This window comes from Manis javanica, chromosome 16 (assembly GCF_040802235.1).
Source record: "Manis javanica isolate MJ-LG chromosome 16, MJ_LKY, whole genome shotgun sequence".
NCBI classification, from domain to species: Eukaryota; Metazoa; Chordata; class Mammalia; order Pholidota; family Manidae; genus Manis; species Manis javanica.
In genome coordinates, this window is record NC_133171.1 from 28,103,857 (window position 1) to 28,118,579 (window position 14,723).

The 14,723-nt window shown below is 39.5% G+C and overlaps 1 protein-coding gene across 3 annotated transcripts in view; it reads right to left on the minus strand.

Moving 5' to 3' along the window:
- The window catches only part of ADGRB3 (adhesion G protein-coupled receptor B3), a 654,669-nt gene that overhangs the window by 380,846 nt on the left and 259,100 nt on the right, over positions 1–14,723 (minus strand). For all 3 annotated transcript variants that reach the window (XM_037012618.2, XM_037012617.2, XM_037012616.2), the window contains 2 exons: positions 13,570–13,734; positions 13,009–13,173 (listed from right to left, as the gene is read on the minus strand). In XM_037012618.2, coding sequence (XP_036868513.2) covers positions 13,009–13,173; positions 13,570–13,734 — 330 coding nt within the window. The remainder of the gene's footprint in view (positions 1–13,008; positions 13,174–13,569; positions 13,735–14,723) is intronic.

Consider the following 14,723-nt stretch of genomic DNA (forward strand, 5'->3'; position numbering starts at 1 on the left):
AGTATTGAGAATTTAGTCGGTTTTGCTATGTTCTAGTCAAGCCTTGGCCCACACCCTCTACTGTCAATTACATAATGTTAGCACATATGTATTGCTTTGGTTCACATGTCTTTTCTGGGCTTTAGACTGTCATATTCAACTGTTAAGTGGAATATTTTTTTTACTGGCTGTTCCAAAGAATTCTCAAAGTCAGTCCACCTAGAATCCATCTCTCATCATTTTTCTCCATTAATGCTGTTGGTGCAGGGGTGTTATTCCAACCTAAAATTTGAAGCACCAAAGAAGGCTTCCTGGAAGAAGTGACACTTAATTGAGACTGGCTGTGTGAAGTGCAGCAAAGGCACCAGGAAGAGGGAACAGTGTGTGCAGAGACCTGGGAGCAGAAGAACCTGGGGCACCGAGGCCAGTGGGCTGGAGGGAGAAGGTGAGGAGGAGAATGGAGTCATGGGCTAGAGGGACAGGTGGGTCTCAGCACCTGCAGGGCCTCACAGACCGAGGACTGACATGACTTCATTTTTTATTTTAAGACCAGTTTGCCTTCAGTGAGTTAAAGAACTGAGGGAGCAGTCAGTGGGGGAAGACAACTGAGGAGACTGATGCAGTGCTTCCGCCCTGAAGTGACGGGGGAGTCAGGTAGGATGGTTGGGCTAAAGATAAAGAAAGTACGTGGACACAAGGTGGATTTAGGGGGTGTAGACTAAATGGTGTGGGGAATGAAGGACCAAGGGGTCAAGAATGATGCCTACTTTCTAAGCCAAGGAACTGGGTATAAAGTGGTACTATTTCCAGCATCTTTCCCCTTTAATTCAATCTTCATGTCACATCAACAGAACAATCTCTAAAATGAAGCTTAATCTCATAACTGTCTGCTTTAAACTTGCGTGGTTCTCCAGTACCGACAGGATAAAGATATCTAGGATGCCTAGGATGGAAAAGGCCTTTCTAGCAAGCCCCAACTTAGCAGTGCAGTTACAGCTCATATTTTATTCTCCTGTGCATCGGTCACATAGAATTGTCATAGTCCAAATGTTCCACATGATTCACATTCTACCAACTTTGCAAAAGCTATATCCTCTACTTAAAATACTCCCTTCCCTACTTGTTTTTTGGTAAAATTCCCATTTCACTTTAAAACACATCTTAAATGGTGTATTCTCAGGGAGCCTCCCTTAACACATGAGTCATTGAATATACAAAATACTATAGTTTTTTCACAATGGATTGAAAATATTTAATTATGTCTATGAACCTCTCCAGTTCCCAAATTTTACTCATTTAGGAGCATTGTCATGTTTGATTTTATTTCTTTTTAATCTGCAGTGATAAACTGCCATGGTGTCTAGCATGTAGTAGGTATTCAAAACAGATTTGTTAAGTAAATCACTTTTACTGAGAAAACAACATAATAGAGAGACATTGTCCAATGGAAATTTCTGCAATGATGGAAATGCCTTTACTATCCAGTATGGTAGCCAGTGGTCAAATGTGGCTATTGAGTCCTTGAACTGTGGCTAGTGAGACCGAGAACTGAATTTTAAATTTTAGTTAGTGCACATTTGAAATTTTAATAGCCACTGTGTTGGACAATGCTAATTAATAGATGATAATTGTGTCTCTGTAAATGTCAACCAAACTACTATAGCATATAAAAAAAGGAAAATTATAATGTTAAAACTGGCAAACTACATCATGCATAGTTTACTACATAATTGAATTCTATAAATTTAGTCTCTTTTTAATAACAATGTAGCAGTAACTAGTAGTGCTATTATATTTCATTTTTCTTTTTGTTTCATCTCTACATATAACTTTTGTTCAGTATCTCCCTTATTAACCCTTCATTTGTAATCTTTCACTTGTGCCTCAACTGTACTTTGTTTTGTTGTTTTAAATGTTTTCAAACTAAAATTTTCTTCCATTCCAGTGATGAAATTCGACATACATTTCATAACACTTGTCGCTATAGCTTTCAGTTTTTTCTGATTCAGTCTTGACATAAACCAGTGAAGAAGCAGGCTGCACCCCGGAACCTCTTCATTTCCCTGTAGTGACGTAAAGAAGCCTTTTACACCCTCTGTCACTCTGCGGAAACGTCCTGTCCTTCCTCTATCCTTACCCCACAGCCGACAGTGCAGTCGGAAAATCTGGTAATTTCAAACATCAACCATTAGATGGCGCGGGTGCGCCAACGGGTGAAATGCATACAGAGCTGGCTGCTGACACTGCAGAGATTCAATATCCGGTGGGCAGGAGACCTCTCGGCTGGGGAATATGGGTCAGCGCCTCATTTGTTAGAAGGTAGACGACTTGGCAAAAACTAAATATTCTCCTTTCCATGTAAGTACGATGTTTACTAACAAGCCTCAGCTATAAGGTCCTTCAATCTGGCCCCCTCCTAAGCTACACCGGCCCCCCTAATGCTTCTCCACTGCCCCAGGAAGGCTCCCACCCCAGAGCTGGGCACTGTTCTTCCTGCCCACCACTCCCCTCTGCTCCTCCCCAAAGGTCTGCAGGGCTCATGTCTCTACTGCCTTCAGTATTCAGATTTCAAACTTCACTCGCTGGTAATTCACATCTCACCTTCTCAGGATTTCCTGACTACCCCTCAAACATTCCCACACCTTCTTTGCTCTTCTCCAAAACCCTTGTCACCTTATAGCATCTACAGATTTTTCCATCTTACTTTTTTCTCCTCCTGCTAGCATGTAAGCACCATGAAAAGAGCAGTTTTCCTGTTTTGTCTCACTCCTAGAGTACATAGCACTTACAGTCTAGCTAATGACAGGTGGGTACTTAATGCCACAAACGTGTGTGTGTGCGTGCATGCACATGCATGCACTAAACTGGCCAACGGTAGGTAGTATGTTCACTTAGGAATAGTGAGAGAGAGGTTAGCTACCCGAGTTTTCCTAAATTTAGCAAAAACGGATTTCTACGGTACTGAGTGTTGACAAAAGTTGACGTTCTCAGGCTGTGTCTGATTAGGTTAGAGTCCAAGGGTCCCTATTCAGGCCCCCTAATGGGCTCTGAGTACATCCTAACTTGTTAAGGAAGAAGCTGATTAAATGGTTCTCCTTTTTTCAAGTACAGCACTTAAGCATAGTTCACGAACACAGAGAACTCACCAAACCAGTAGTAGTTCTAGTGTCTCCTAATGACAATGGTTGTCTACCTATATTGTCTACCTAGTGACAATCAATAAAGTCCATCTGAACCAGACCAAAAATTCAGCAATTTTTTAAACCTACAGAGGTCAACAAACGTTTTCTCCTCTGTCAATTCAGGAAGGCTTTGATTCACCATGCTTTTTATAGACAGAAATGTAGTACACAAATGATAAGAAAAGAAGATTGACAGGGAATTGTAGATTCAAAGTTGCAAATTGGTCCAGGATTTTCAGCAGTTTAGTAGTAATGTCAAATTCCACAGCTGCTTTAAATATTTCATCAAAGGTAATAGACATTCTTTGAAGATTGTATCTTCAAAAGTAGTTCAGAAAATAGGTCTCATACCAAAAGCAAACAGCCTAGATATTAAAATACAAATTTATTTTCTGAAATCCCTAGTCGTAGGAAACATTCTGGACATTTCTCAGTGCCAATTATGGAATTCATTCATTCTACATATATTTACTAAGTACCCATAATGTTCAAGTCACTTTATTAAATAGTGTACATAAAAAGAAAACAAGAATAGTCAGGGTCTCTCAACTTCCAAGTTGGGCACTGTTCTTCCTGTCCATGAGATCCCTCCATCCCCTCCCCAAATGTTTGCATGGCCCATGTCTTTACTGCCTAGTGAGGGAGACAGTGAGCAGAGAAATTACAATGCAGTAGGATGCTTACTATGATCTGAAAAGTTGTAGCTGCTCCAGGTGTACTTTAGGAGAGAGCATGTTAGGGGGGACATCTCAAAGGCGTGTCCAAGTTGAGGCACAAAGGATGGGTAAGAGTTAGCCAATGAGGAAGGGAGACGCATGCCTTGGGGACTGCCTGTGGGAAGACCTGGGGAGAGAAGAACCTGGTATGTCTAAGACATTGGGAACAGAATTTCAAAATGGCTCGAGTGCAAAGTTGAGGATGAGTAGAGGCGGGTCATAACAGGTGGAGGATGGTTGATAAATAAGGAGGTAAACTAAGAGTTTGAATTGAAGGGCAAGGGAAATTTATTATAATATTGTGACTTCTACACCTGCAGTTTGGAGGATGGATTGAAGGAAAGGGAGACGACAGGCCTGTGATCTAAGTGGTAGAACTGGGGAAGGGGTGTGGAAGCACAGGGATGGGCAATGGGAAGTGGGTGGGTTGAAATCTCCTTGGGAGGAGGAATGGGCTCAGTTCTATTGCTGGATGTAGGAGGTAAGGAAGAGAGAGAAATAAAAGGTAACTCAGGTTTCCAGGAAGAATGTCAGGTGGGCTCTCCCCTCGGTTACATCATGTGAGGGGAATATGGCTTGGGAGAGAATAAGCTAACAATATTTTTGAGTTTGAGGTACCTGAGTACATCTTTGGTATTACCAAAATGTCAGTTGGCAGGAGAGAAACATAAGCTACAGATTTGTGTTAATTTTTCTTCTGTTTAATGCTACCTATGTGTATTTTATAAATTAGAAAACACATAATTAACTCAGGCCACTCTGCTCAGAATGAAAACATACTACTGTACGGTCATATGAAAGCAGGTATCTAATGATCTACTATACGACTCAGCAAAAAATGCAACAGGCACTGCGTTCATCGGCTGAAAGATACCACTGTTTGCTATCACTAATGCAAAGATATAAAAACCCATTTGCAAGATACAACTGTACTTGAAGTCACAAGTATGTAGCTAGCATGCTCCCTTAAAACAAGGTAGCAATTACCTAGTGATTAGCTGTTAATCTGTCTATTCAAACTGATTTTCTGTCTCTTAAAAATAGCAAAAATTATACAGGATTTAAATCAATTTGATGTGGAAAATTAGTTTTCACTCCTTATGCTAGGATTTCAGCATTAGAGAGAGTTGATTCTTCACTGTAGAGCTGGCATGCAGAAAAAAAAGAAAAAGAAAAACATGTACTATGCATGACCTCACATTTCAAATTTCACTTGCTGGCAATTCATTAATTCTTATGTTTTGGAATAGCCTCTGCTGGGGAGTGCGGAGGCAAATGAAATAGATTCACTCTGCTTACACAGCTTACAGCTCTAATTTCAGGGGTGGAATGTACTCTGGGGAAGGGAATTCATGATGCTGCTGAGGTCTGAGGGAAAAAGAAAGGTGTTTATCAGATGTGCTTCATAATAGCTTTCCTTTTATAGAAAGCGGTTTTGATTAGTCTCAAGTTGAATGAACATGCAATTATAATGGCAGTATTTACATATCACTATCAGGCCCTCTTCTAAGTGCATCACATATTTTAATTTCTCTTTTGAACAAATGATTTCAGTCGTCCAGGTATAGCATTTATGATACAGAATAAAAACATTCAGAAGAGCAGGTATCTAATGACCTACTATATTCAACTAGGTTCAAGGCAGAGGAGGAGACTGAGAGTCTATGATGAGCTGGAATTACTGCTGAGAGATAAAATATGTATAATAAAAATACAATAATAATATATAACAAAGGAAGTACAAAGCAAGTTTATAGGGGTTCAAAGATGAAAGAGCCCTCGTGTGACTGTGGGAGAAGGAATGACTAAGGAAGGAGACAGCTTGTAATGCCCTGGGCTCCTGAGAAACTCCCATCCCAGCACATGAAGATGGAGGGCACGGGACACTGTGGAGTCCAGGTGGACAGTAAGGAGAGAATACACATGCCTCCATGCCCAGGAGCCAGAGACGGGGTCTGTTAGCTATCATTTATCTGTCTGTCTACCTATCTATCTATCTATCATCTATCTATCATCTATCTGTCTATCTATCATCTATCTATCTATCTATCTATCTATCTATCTATCTATCTATCTATCTATCTATCTATCTACCTATCTATCTATCTATCTATCTATCTATCTATCTATCTATCTATCTATCTATCTATCTATCTATCTATATCTATCATCATCTGTCCATCCATCCATCATCTATTTACCTATGAGTAGAGGGTGATAATCTTGGAAAGCTGATGAGCTGATAGGTGGGGATATTAGAATCCCAGGGATCCCAATATGCATTGAATTGAGCAAGTAACGAGAAGCCACAGAATTTTTTTGAATAAGTGATTCACATGACTAAGCCCATGAATAGGGGAGAATAATTAGATGAACTCGTATGGAAGAGATTAGAAAAGGTAGTAATATGGGTAATGGACAAAAAGGAACTGGATTGAAACTGAAGAATTCTAATTATCTATAGGTTTTTATCATTTCATCCTTGACACTATCCCCTGAGACATGTATTATCTCTATTTTGTATATGAGGACACTGAAGCCCAAAGCCAAAATTTGGTTATGGTGACACACCAGGTTATGGCACCCAGCCCCCTTCCCCCCACTAGCAGGTGGTGGCCCAGGGAGAGAGAGGCCTGATAGAGTTGGAGTCCATTGCTAGGACAGGGGCTTGAGGAATGGAAAGTTACTTCAGGTGACAGGAAGGACTTGGCAGTAAGACAGAAAAGCCCTCCTGGTGACATAGAGTCTGATTCAGGACCCCTGGTTGGAAAGTTGTATCAGGCACTGGCAAGAGATTACACATAAACATGCAGCTCTGTGGGTGCTTCTCGCACAGGAGATGGCTGAAGAGAAGAAACGGTAACCGAGAGGCCAGGTCAGGGTCTCAGGGTCATTCATGTCTCAAGATAAACGAGTGGGAAATACATGGGGATGAGAAACATCAAGGATTAATATTCAGGTTTAGTGTGTAGACAAGCATTGAAGTCAAGAAGGAATTTTACTAATTGCCTTAATTTTAACTAGTAATTTAAAAGTAAGTGATTCCTAGGACACCATCAGCAGAACAAAAATGCAACCTACAGTATGAGAGAATATATTTGTAAATGACATATCTGACAAGGGGTTAACATCCAAAATATATAAAGAACTCACACGCCTCAACACCCAAGAAGCAAATAATCCTATTAAAAAATCGGCGGAGGATACGAACAGACAATTCTCCAAAGAAGAAATTCAGATGGCCAACAGGCACATGAAAAGATGCTCCACACTGCTAATTATCAGGGAAATGCAAATTAAAACCACAATGAGATATCACTTCACACCAGTAAGGATGGCTACCATCCAAAAGACAAACAACAACAAATGTTGGCGAGGTTGTGGAGAAAGGGGAACCCTCCTACACTGCTGGTGGGAATGTAAACTAGTTCAACCACTATGGAAAGTACTGTGGAGGTTCCTCAAAAAGCTAAAAATAGAAATACCATTTGACCCAGGAATCCCACCCCTAGGAATTACCCTAAGAATGTAGGATCTCAGTTCCAAAAAGACATATGCACCCCTATGTTTATCACAGCACTATTTACAATAGCCAAGATATGAAAGTAACCTAAGTGTCCATCAGTAGATGAATGGATAAAGAAGATGTGGTACATATACACAGTGGAATATTATTCAGCCGTAAGAAGAAAACAAATCCTACCATTTGCAACAACATGGATGGAACTAGAGGGTATTATGCTCAGTGAAATAAGCCAGGTGGAGAAAGACAAGTACCAAATGATCTCACTCATCTGTGGAGTATAAGAACAAAGAAAAAAACTGAAGGAACAAAACAGCAGCAGACTCACAGAACCCAAGAATGGACTAACAGTTACCAAGGGAAAGGGATGGGGAAGGGTAGGTGGGAAGGGAGGGAGAAGGGAAATAAAAGATTAGCACATAATATAGGGGGGGCAAGGGAAGGCAGTACAGCACAGAGAAGACAAGTAGTGACTCTATAGCATCTTACTTTGCTGATGGACAGCGACTGTTATGGGGTATGTGGTGGCAACTTGATAATGGAGTGATTCTAGTAACCACAATGTTGTCCATGTGATTTTATATTAATGATACCAAAATGAAAAATAAAAAAATAAAAAATAAAAAATAAAAACTTCAAAAAAAAAGTACGTGATTTGTAAACTATGTTTATTTTTCCAATAAAAGCAAGGTAGAATGAAAGGAACAAATAACATATAGTAAAAAGTGCTGGTTAAATTTTCTATTTCAATTTAAAAATGATCAGCATGTTGCCAAATGTTTCTAAATTGGACAAGGTAAGGTTATATAAGATTATAACAAATTGTTTTTTGAGTTTCTGCTGTGGCAGAAGCTGTGAGAGTTTTCTCAAAGTCTCATCTGAGGAGCAATCTGATAACACAAATTATGATGATTATTTCCATAGCAACAGGTTTGAATAATGGACATTCAATACTATCTTGTATACAAATTGATTATTTTAGACCCCAGTGGTTCTTCCTTAATTCTGCCTATAAAATGTAGCTGATTTGTGGCTGAACTGTAGATGGGATACAGGGAATAAAACCCACGCTTTTCAAAAGGAGATTGGATGCTTAGATATTATTAAGCGACAGGTGATTGCTCACATCTAGGGGGTATCTTCAGGTTCTAATTTGTTTCCCTACTTTTTAGAATGTAATTGAGATGACTTGGCAAGAACAAATAGAACTTGAAAGATGAAAGGCTACAGCTAGTGCCACCTACTGTCAGCACTGAACTCAGTGGTTGGTTTTAGGTGAACAATTGGTATGAACACTTGGGTGTGTCATTATTTGCTATGTCCAAAAATATTCAGTGAAAACATTAGCCTTAAACTTTTGGAATTGAACAGGTAATAACAGAATTTCCTATAGGGCATACTCATGACATCTGATAGCAGAAAATAATATAAATTCTAATGGAGTGAGAACTTTTTAAAAGCACTGTTATGATTTGGAATGAAAAAGGTAAAGAAGGTGCCATCCTGTATGCAGATATTTCAGTATAGAATAGTATGCTTTTTGTTTTCTCTTTAGAATAAATATGTTTTACATTCACGTATTCACATATGTGGGTCTTTAATATTGATTGTATTTAGCCTTAAAGTGTAGCGATCCACACAATTTAGAGATCTGACTTATTGACTTGTTAAACTTGTTTCTAACACAGACAAAATATATTGATAGTGATTAATGTGCCAGTCATCCAACTGGGAACTGAGAAAATAAGTCAATGTGAGCGAAGATCTCATCCTACACCCTGACAGCCCCATCTGCAATCTTATACACCTGTTTATGCATACAGTGGCTCAGAGCCGTGGAGGAGAGGAAGAGTACAGTGCTCAGGAAGAGAGCCGCTGGGACAATCTGTGTCCTGCCAGCGGGCAGCTTTCTACAGACTGTGTTCAGACGACACCCAAGTTGTTTCTCCTGTTCTCCGTGGAACAGGAACAATGGGGTTGGAGACCTAAGAGCTGGAGAATCATCCTTCTTTGTCCATGACAACTAGGTAACAGCCCTTTTTTCTTGAAGTGACTAAGGAGATCCTACTTTGGTTGGAAGATGAATTGACTAGGGACACATGAAACGGATTGTCCGTAGTTCATTATTAACTAATTCCAGAAACAATCTCTCATTACTGATGAAGAAGCATGAATTAAAAAAAAATTGCAGTCTTGTTCAGAAGATACTTCAACTTTCATCAGTGGAGCTGAGGCAGAGAGGGCTGTTTTCCACTTCTTTATTAATTTTATCACTGAATTTTTATATTTTTTGTTTACATTTATTGAGGCCATTGCAACCCGAAGGGTGATCTGTCACCTGGGAGCTTGTGAGAAATGCAAGTCCACAGGCCTGCACTAGACCCGCGGAATCAGAATCTCGGGGTCTTGCTCAGGAATCTGTGTTTTCACGAGCTCCCTGGGTGATTCTGAATGTCTGCTGAAGTTTGACAGGCACAGCTTTGGACTGTGAGGGGGAAGCACTTGACGTTGGGAGCACAAAGGAAGCAAGCTTTGTGATTCTTTTTCTTCCTGCTAAAGTTTATTTAAAAGAAAATACTCAGTAACCAAATGAAAGTCTCTCCCGGTCTCTGGAGAGCAGGTAATTCCATTGCAGAGCGACTTTCACAAGGGACCGTCACTCCCAGAATGGCACTTCCCCTAAGGGGGGAGAGGCTTACACTCATCATATTATGGCACTAAATTCTAACACAGCTGCATTACGACTTCCAAGACAAGTCTGGGATTACAAACGCTCCCGCTGACCTCTTTTGATGTGATATTTAAATATCACAATAATCGCTACATCCCGGGCCCAGGTTGCTATTACTGCGTGCACTTGGGATATGGCTACCTCACCGCGCAAGTTTTTCCTCAGCACTCCGCCTGCAGGCTTCGCTCAGCATTTGCAGATGAAGCAATTGTGACTCCAAGAAGGGCATTTCAGGTAACAATTAAGTTTCACATCTATCTGTGTATGGTAGGTTCCAACGTGGCAGTCAGTGACTGAAGAGTAATGGATCTAACAATTGGAGCTACGGGAATAGTGAGTCTCCCCCTTGGGACACAGAAAGAGGGTGAACACAGGCCAATTCACCAGTAACATCTACTTTCTGAATGATATTAACCAAGGAAAGATTGGGGGTAACAAGAAACAAAAGCAAACAAAAGATTAAAAATAGAATGGTTTCACATGGTTGCAACGTAACCAAATCAGCTGTAACCTTTTTACTATTTTATTTTAACCCTCAGAACCTGGGGTTGTAAAATGAGACTACAATCAATGAACTCATCATTCGGTGAGTCTGAACAATTTAAAAATTGGGCAACTGAATTATCCTGATGTGAAAATATATATTTTTAATTTTCCAGTTTCAGTAGATATCATAACAGCTCTTGATTAAATCTAAATGATTAATCATTGTTTTCACTAATTTATCCAAAGATGTATGGATACATTTAGAGGACCCTTCTAGAGGGTCTCTTGGCAAACAATTTGTCTTGTCTTCAAATTAAGTGAAACATAACAAATAAGTATTAGTTGTTTCCAGCAATCTGAAGAAAAATTAAGAATGAACAGTACTAAAAAATAATACTAGGAAGAGAATATTCTTTCAAAAGAAACATTTACTGAGGCTTTGTCATCGACAAAAAAGAGAAAAATGCCCTAGTAACTGTTAAACTAATTTGAAAGTTTTCTTTATTTATACAGTGAACATGTAATTTTGGAGCAGTATAATGGAAATTCAGAACGCTCTGCTCCTAATCACAAAGGTAATAGATATTGATCACAGAGAAGCAATTGTACAGGGCTGGAGCACCAATACATACACCAAGTCCACTATGGAAAGCTGAGTTATTTATAAATCCTGCTCTTTTGATAAAATAACATGGGGATAAGATGATGCACATTGAAAAGTCAAAGGATAAATATAGAAGAAATCCTCCTTCATTTTGATGAAAACTTTCTCTACTCAACAGAGGCATGTTTGAAATTAATAGTCATAAGATGATTTCTGATGGTCAATGCAATTTGTATAAAGGTACCAGATTGTGATATGTGTAAAATCTTGGTACAAATATTTATTTTTTACCCCTATGTAAGCCTTAATTTGTGAATTACTTAGCTGGTTCGATAATTCATTTTAATTTAAAAATGTTATTTATATACTTGGAGGTTATGTCAAGTCATTACAAATTACGTTATTGAAACAGTAAATTTGAATATTAAGATGAATACCAAAAATCTGTGTAATATAAAAAGGTTTTACAGTTTTATTGGTGATTTTTCAGCCTGCCTGCCTTAAATCAGGAAAGCCAGCAAACAGAGCAAATAAGGTATACTTTTTTGTAAATAGACATGTAAAATGTTTTCCAAACAGCAGGTGGCAATCTTTGTAAATCTGACTGCAGCCGCACCGTTTTACCTCTCGTATATGCAGATCAAAGTTAAAAAAAAACAGCTAAGAACCCTGGGCATGCTCAGACTAGCTTACATAACTTCCAAATATTAAAAGGGTCTTATTTAATCATGCCTACTGTTCTAATGAAATTTCTTCCTGGGCAAAATAAATGTTTGTGCTGAATGCTTCTTAATTCCTATGCAGAACAGGAGGAATTTCACTGAGCTAATCTGTATAGGTATCCATTTCAACAAAACCCTGTATGCTGTTTACTTCTTATTCAGAATTCATATGGCATTAAGAGTTAACACAACTACTTTTGGATCTTTTTTAAGTTCCCTCAGCCAAAAATAACCTTAGTGACATATTAATACTTTAGAGTCTAGTTTCTATAGGCGTTAGTGTTAAACTGTGCGAAGTTTCTAGAATTCTAACTGCGGTGAAATAAAAGTTTTGACTCCTGGTTATCTCTTAGAATTCCTTTGTTTTTCTAAATTGAAGTAGTCGTGTTAGATAGAGACAGACATTCATAGCTTTTCTAAACTGAAAAGGAGCAACTGTACTTACATGTAAAATCTTTCAATGTAGCAGGACTTCCATTTTCTCACTACTAATTATTACGTTACCCTTCCATTTTAAAATGTGTTCCTCACTGGAATGTTCTTTCACAGTGGAAAATGGGTCAAGGGCAAGGAAATGGGAATGTCCAAGGTCACACACCAAGACATGAACAGCAGAATTTGCAAGGTGCTGAATTCAACATTATCTTTTTATTTTCTCACTTAGCTATCTAACACTTATATCTTTATATTTCTACTGTAAATAATCTAAAGTAATTGTTTTGTGTTTTCAGTAAACAAATATTCCATGAAAGCAGTGAAAAAAAAAAAAACAGTACCCTGAACAAATCGAAATCATATCTAGCCATGTTATTGTTTAATATGGCTAGCTTTATGTTATCATATTTTTCAATATCATTTTGTAGAAATCATTTAAAAACCTATAGAAGAAATAGTCTATAACATAGAAGAAACCCCATACTTTAGGGGAACAGGTAAATTACCACTTATCATTAGTGTCCTTCAGTTGAGGAATGACTGCCCTTAACTGATGATAATATTTTTAATCTTTTTTTTTCCCTCTGGTAACAAACTGTTTCCTTTGGGATAATTCCAGTTCATTCTTACCAGGACATCGCTGTTCGCTGCATCTTCTCACTTCTTCTCTGGTTCCGTCGCACTGCTGCCCTGTGATGGCTACACCCTGACAAGTCCTTATTCGCCTTTCCCAGCCACCGTCGCAGGACTTGGAACATCCACTCCAATGACCCCACTGATTCCACTGACCATTGGCTGAAAGAAATGTATCATGGTCAGTGGCAGTGGTCTACTGCACACTACCCCAGGAGTATTAAAATCTGAGGATCTACTACTGCCAAGAATAAACTGCATTCAAGGGATTCATTGGGATTAACAGAGTTTGTTTCAATTGTCAGAATCTTCAAATGTACAGGAACCTTTTGTGAAAAGTACACATTCAGTACTGAATGTCATCAACTTAATCAGTATTTCACTTAATCTCCTGAGTTTTGTTGCCTTATTAATGTGATCTACCACAGAATGTGCTTTGGTATAACTGACTTCATTTCCTAGAAATAGATACTTATCTGCTTATTCCATGATCTTCTGGCCTGTGCGATGACATTTTATACACGGCAGGCTCCTTCCGGTGCAGTAAGCAGGCCTTACCTGTACACTCGGGGTTAGCGCACTCTCTGCTTTCCGCCCACGGCCCTCGGCATTCGGAGCCCCCGTGAGCAGCTGCTGTGCACTGCCGGCTTCTCTGCTGGGTCCCATTGGAGCATGTCACTGAGCACTGGCTCCACGAGCTCCACTCCTGCCACTGTCCATCAACTGCCAGGGGGGAGGGAGACAGCGTAAGGAGACGGTCCAGCAGGGGGCGCTGTACAGAGAGTACCCAGCAGAACTAGCCGTGGGGATGGGTCCCGGCCAAGGCATTCTGAATACAGGGGAAGGTCACAATGGCATTAGATTGTATTACTACACCCAAACCATTATTACCTTATTTTCTCACTTCTCCCTTTTAGGTATCCAGTATTTCTTTTTATTTACTTACTTCTTCAAAATATCAGTCACTCACAAATGCCAGATGTTGGATTGGGAGATGGACAGAGAGAGGAAAATAAACAGTAACCAATAATTCAAAAAGCTCATATTTTAGAGAAGGAACTACTAGAATGAGTTAATTGCATGATAAATAAATAAATTATATAGCATTGCTGTGAAGGATAATTTCAAGATCCTATAAAATGAGTCTTGGGGGTTTTCCTTGACAAAGTGAGGTTCAGGCAAGCCCTGAAGGATAATAAGGAACTACCTAGAATAAGAGTTTGTTCCCTGAAGAGGTACAAAGGTCGGTGGCAGAAGAAACAGGAGCGCCTCCAGGAAATGAAATGCAGGCCACTGTGAATGGAGCCCAGAGTGCCAGGTGAGGAGGTGTACCACAGAAGGTCAGCTAAAGCCAGAGGCCAGAAAATGCACATTTTTTGTTGATTATGTTGAGGGTTTGTTATTATTCTCAGATCACTAAGAAACCTTTGGAGAACATATATGGGATTCTATGATCAGATGTAGTGCAGGGTGGAGAAAGAATTATGGGAGAGGATGAGGAGGGTCCTGCTGATGTGGCACCCCCGGAAGGTTAAAGAACTACTCAGTGGGGATGGTGAGAGCGACTCCTGGAGGGCTGGACCCGGGAACTGACGTGGAGGGAAGATCAAGGCGACTCTCAGGTGTCTGGTGACTAGAACTTAATAAAGACTGTTGAACTTGACTTTGAGAGATTCAAATTGAGATTCATTTATTCATTTGTGCAAGTGATT